This window comes from Amaranthus tricolor, chromosome 4 (genome assembly GCF_026212465.1).
Source record: "Amaranthus tricolor cultivar Red isolate AtriRed21 chromosome 4, ASM2621246v1, whole genome shotgun sequence".
NCBI lineage: Eukaryota > Viridiplantae > Streptophyta > Magnoliopsida > Caryophyllales > Amaranthaceae > Amaranthus > Amaranthus tricolor.
Genome location: NC_080050.1, coordinates 11,629,379 through 11,634,378, shown reverse-complemented (window position 1 = coordinate 11,634,378; position 5,000 = coordinate 11,629,379). Strand labels below are relative to the sequence as shown.

The following is a 5,000-nucleotide window of genomic DNA, read 5'->3' as shown; positions in this document are numbered from 1 at the left end:
TGCCACCACTTGTCTCAAATGAAGAGGAGAATGAATTGATCATAGTTGTGATGTTAGTCAGTCCAATGCTTTTAATATATATATATATATATATATATATATATATATATATATATATATATATATATATATATATATATATATATATATTCTTCGCTCCTCTGGATTGACAAATATAGTGGACTTTAAAACTTATGTATTCTTCTCTCCTCTTGATATTCAAATATGGTAAACATGGTCAATATTTTCCTCATTTTACCTAGTTACTTGATCGTCTTGTTATGTACGATGATGTAATTTTATATACCAAGCTCTGATGTTTTGAAGTTCTGGCAAACCAATATATTCTTCTGTGCTAAAGTACGATTTTTTGTGGACATTGCTCTTGCAAATTACAAAAATGTGAATAGAAACAATTAGACAGACTTACTGAAATGAATGTGCATGATGTCAACTTTTGCTTTCTGTAGTTGAAATTGCTTTTCTAATGCTTTGATGACAAAATTCTATACCCAGCTCTTTGAGATCTCTCTGAAGATCCAGGAAAATAATATGTTCATTTTGTCTGAGCTTTTAAGCATGTCTCTCTTTGCATAAACCATACTCTTCACTTGAGATGAAGAAGAAAATGGAGGAATGTGGAAACATAATTATTTTTATCATGGCCTGTTTATCCTTTCATATTGAGAATTTTGTCTTGTTTTCAACATAAAACTCTTTAGATCATTTTCCAGTTGCAATTTATCTGTGCAAGTTACTTGCTATTTGGCTGAATCCACTGTTTTCAATTACTTGAGTGCTAAATAAGTATTACATATATGTTTTGTAGTATGCTATATTCAAACATTTATCCCTGTTTTGATTGAATAGTTGTTGATGTTTATTCAATCAATGTGCTGTAAGTTTAAAATTTCCAGTTTACTGATACAGATATTGGTTGAATTTACAGGTATGAGGATGAGCCCCCAGAGCCTGAAATTGAGGTAAACAGTAGTTTTATTTTCTCTAGTTTTCCTTGTGACAGCTACTTATGTGACACATGTTTAGGAAGGAGAGGAGGAGGAGAACGTACAACCAGATGATGATATGAATGATCCTATCATAGAAGGTGAAGATAGAGAAGCAGAAGCAAAGGAGAAACAGCAAAGGAAGACATCTAAGTACATGACAAAGTATGAACGGGCTAGAATTCTTGGGACACGTGCCCTTCAAATTAGGTTTGTGTAGATCTGTGCATCCAGTAACTATTAACTATCTGTACAATCTAAATTCAATTATAATTTCTTGATGGAGTTGTTGTTGTATGCAGCATGAATGCCCCAGTCATGGTTGAGTTGGAAGGTGAAACTGACCCACTTGAGGTGATTCTTTTACTTTCACCCTTGTTCTTTACCGTTATTTATTTTTACTTGAGGTTCATTTTGCTAGTTTTATGGTTTTGAAACTTCAGTATTGTTATAACAGTGGAGATGAGGAGTTTGATATTATTAGTCAAGTGCTACTTTAGTTTGGTTTTTGAGTTCTGAAATTGAATCAAGCGTTCAGTTAAATGGTCAATCTTTGCTTCGGTCTGATTCCTTCTATATAGGAGCCTAAATGTCTTGTATGGACTATATTATCTCTTGCTCCCCTTTACTTCTATCAACACCATCCTTATGTAGAGCCTCCATGATAAGGATCTGTGTGCATCACTATAGTCAACTTGCTGGTGGCGGATGTGCATTGTTCTGACTTTTTGTTTTTCTTGACATTAAGATTGCCATGAAGGAGCTTCGTCAACGCAAGATACCGTTCACAATACGGCGTTATTTGCCTGATGGAAGGTATATTTCTCTCCTGCATTTACTAAGGTGCTCAGAATAAGAAAAAAACGAGTGGTATCACCGTTAACCAATCATAATATGCAGTTATGAAGATTGGGGAGTGGATGAATTGATTGTTGAAGATTCTTGGAAGAGGCAAGTAGGAGGCGACTGATGAAATGGTTGAAGTATAATTGCTTCTGTTGCCAACTACAGTAGTTTTACTGTCTAGTGTACTCTGCTCGATGGAAGTCTTATCACAAACATAATAATATAGCTAATCGTGTTTATACTAGACTAGAATATCGAACAGATGTTTTCTAGGATAGTTTGTCTACCAGATTTTAAGTAGATAGAAAAAATGCAGTCATTGCTGACAGTGCTGTGCAATTGTGAATATTTGGTGTACGAATATGATCAGTCCTGCTTGTTTTGACCTGTAATGTTTGTCATATGGATCCGCTTTTCTTGTGTACTACTATGAATAGAGGTGAAAGGTATTCGTATAAAAGCCGTATTTGTACTGTTCATAAATAAGATATATATATACAAAAAAAAAAAGAAAACTCTTACACAAAGAGCCTACCATAAATATACACAATAGGCCCAAAATACATAATATATCCCAACACTTTCTCTTAAGTTGGAGCATGAATATCAGAAATGTCCAACTTGCAAAGAAGAAAAGAGAACTATGCTTGCCCCAAAGCCTTGGTAAATATATCTACAAGTTGTGTAGTAGTAGGAACATGAAAAGGACGAATGGTACCATCTTGAATGGCATCTCGCACAAAGTGACAGTCAATTTTAATATGTTTGTTACATTCATGAAACAACATATTTTGCGCAATGTGGAGAGTAGATTGACTATTATAAACAAAGACATAGCTTTCGGATGATGTACCTCCAAACTACTAAGCAAACCTTTGATCCATTTGAGTTCACAAGTCACGACAGCCATGGACCTGTATTCTGCTTCAGCTGATGATCTAGAGACTATAACTTGCCTTTTGGTTTTCCATGAAATGGAAGAATGTCCAAGAAAAACTAGCCAACCTGATAATGAGCAACGAGTAAGAGGGTAACTAGCCCAATCTGAATCGCACCATCCACTCAAAGATAGATCACAATCTGAATGAAGAAGAATGCCTTAACTAGGACACCCTTTGAGATATCGAACCACTCGAATAACGGAATCCTAATGATCATGGCATAGAGCACCGAGAGATTGAGAAAGTATATGTATAGAATGAGCCAAATCGGTTCTAGTGAAAGACAAATAAACGAGTTGACCAACTAACCTCCGATATTGCTCACCGTTATCAAGAAGAGGGCTAGTAGAAGAGGCCAACTTATGATTTTGCTCCATAGGAAAAAGAATAAGTATCAAGCCAAGATTACCTGATTCAGTTATGATATCAAAAGCATACTTCCTTTGACACAAATTGATACCTTTAGATTTCTTGCAACATCAATACCTAGAAAATATTCCAGTACATCAAGATCTTTCATATGAAAATACGAGCACAAATATTGTTTGAAAGTAGTAAGAGCAGCAAAATCATTGCTAAAAATAATCAAATTATCCACATAACATTTTCTAATAAGTGAAAATAGCATAATCAGAATAAGATTGTTGGAAACCATAATTCCGAAGTGAAGTAGCCAACTTAGTAAACCAACATCTAGGTGCTTATTTCAATCCATAAAGAGATTTTTGCAGCCGATATACCTTACCAGGCTGACCACTGTGAGAACCAGGTGGCATTTTCATATACACTTCTTTAGACAAATCTCCATGCAGGAAAGCATTGTGGACGTCCATTTGGTGCAACTTCCAATTTTTAGCAGCAACTCCAGCTAGAAAAGCACGAACCGTAGTCATCTTCGCTATTGGAACAAATGTATCTGAATAATCGTTGCCTTCAACCTGGTGATTTCCAAATACCACCAATCGAGCCTTAAGGCGTTCCACACTACCATCCGAGTTGTATTTGATTTTACAAACCCGTCGACTACCGAGAGCTTTCTTTCCAGGAGGAAAATCTGTCACACGCCAAGTACCGAGAGCTTTCTTTCTACATAGCTTCTTGCCAACCGGGGTCTCTTATGGCGGCCTTGAAGGATTGAGGTTCTGAAGTTGTGGTAATAGCTGCAAGAAAATTTTGGTGTCCCATAGAAAACCTATCACAATTAACAAAATGTGCTATAGGGTAGGAAATACCTGAGGTCTGACATGAAGTGGATGGCGGAGGAGAAGAAGACAGACTAACTTTTCGGATTGTATTAGTAACAAAACCACGCAACTTTGTAGGGGGATACATTATGCACTTGCCTTTGCCTCTTTGTTCTTCGGCAAGAATAGTGGGAGTGACCACAACCTTCTTCCTCAAGGAACTATTGAACCACTACTTGGGGCCACATTATTATTAGGAACATTGGCCTCAACCTCACCACTACCCATCTCGTGGCCCGTATCACTCGTAGTCCAAACGTCATCGTTATTCGTAGACGCTACCCCATCTTTAGTTGTAGGATTAGTAATAATGACACTCTCTTGAACGACTCGTACATCATTATCACTCCCACTTCTACCAATATAAAGAAGGTCATTAAAAGAATCGTTTGTATAATCAAAATTAGGTGCAACAATATTCGTGGGAAAGGATGAGGTGGATGGAGTATTACGAGGAAAAGGAAATCCAGTTTCATAAAACTTCACATCTCGCGATACAAAGTATTCACTTGTTTCAAAATCATATAGCTTCCACCTTTTCTTTCCCCGCAAATAACCAACAAATATACTTTTTCTACTCCGACTCATAAACTTTTCCCTCTTAGATTTGATGCTAAAGGCATAGCACAAAAGCACAAAGACACGAAAGTATCATAAGAACGAGATATATTAAACAAAACCTCATAAGGATTTTTATTGTCAAGCAAAGAAGTAGGTGTGCGACTAATTATATAACTGGCTACCAAGACACAATCACCCCAAAATGACAAAGGCAGATTTGCCTGAAAACGTAAAGCCAGAGCGACATTCAAAATATGACGATGCTTACGCTCAACTGTCCATTCTGTTGAGGTGTATCAACATATGAAGTTTGAAACAAGATGCCATTCTGCTCAAAATATTCTCGCATACTATTAAACTCTGTACTATTATCACTACGCACCACTTTAACTTTAGCATCA

The 5,000-nt window shown here is 36.4% G+C and overlaps 2 protein-coding genes and 1 non-coding gene across 3 annotated transcripts in view; 2 read left to right on the top strand and 1 right to left on the bottom strand.

The window, feature by feature from the left end:
• LOC130809936 (DNA-directed RNA polymerases II, IV and V subunit 6A-like) overlaps nucleotides 1–2,245 on the top strand; it is a 4,317-nt gene extending 2,072 nt beyond the window's left edge. The window contains exons 2-6 of the mRNA XM_057675811.1: nucleotides 950–983; nucleotides 1,048–1,217; nucleotides 1,310–1,361; nucleotides 1,756–1,823; nucleotides 1,908–2,245. Of these exons, the coding sequence (XP_057531794.1) occupies nucleotides 950–983; nucleotides 1,048–1,217; nucleotides 1,310–1,361; nucleotides 1,756–1,823; nucleotides 1,908–1,977 (394 nt within the window). The 3' untranslated portion in view covers nucleotides 1,978–2,245. The remainder of the gene's footprint in view (nucleotides 1–949; nucleotides 984–1,047; nucleotides 1,218–1,309; nucleotides 1,362–1,755; nucleotides 1,824–1,907) is intronic.
• On the top strand, nucleotides 483–577 carry LOC130811986 (small nucleolar RNA snoR69Y). The gene has a single exon (XR_009041594.1). It is a non-coding gene; the product is annotated as a small nucleolar RNA snoR69Y (small nucleolar RNA).
• A 249-nt stretch (nucleotides 2,246–2,494) lies between the features above and the next one.
• LOC130810735 (uncharacterized mitochondrial protein AtMg00810-like) lies at nucleotides 2,495–3,449 on the bottom strand. Its single transcript, XM_057676868.1, has 4 exons — nucleotides 3,255–3,449; nucleotides 3,024–3,165; nucleotides 2,727–2,897; nucleotides 2,495–2,586 (listed from the first exon to the last, which is right to left on the bottom strand). The coding sequence occupies exons 1-4, from the start codon at nucleotides 3,447–3,449 to the stop codon at nucleotides 2,495–2,497; spliced, it is 600 nt and encodes a 199-aa protein (XP_057532851.1).
• Between the last annotated feature and the right edge of the window lie 1,551 nt (nucleotides 3,450–5,000).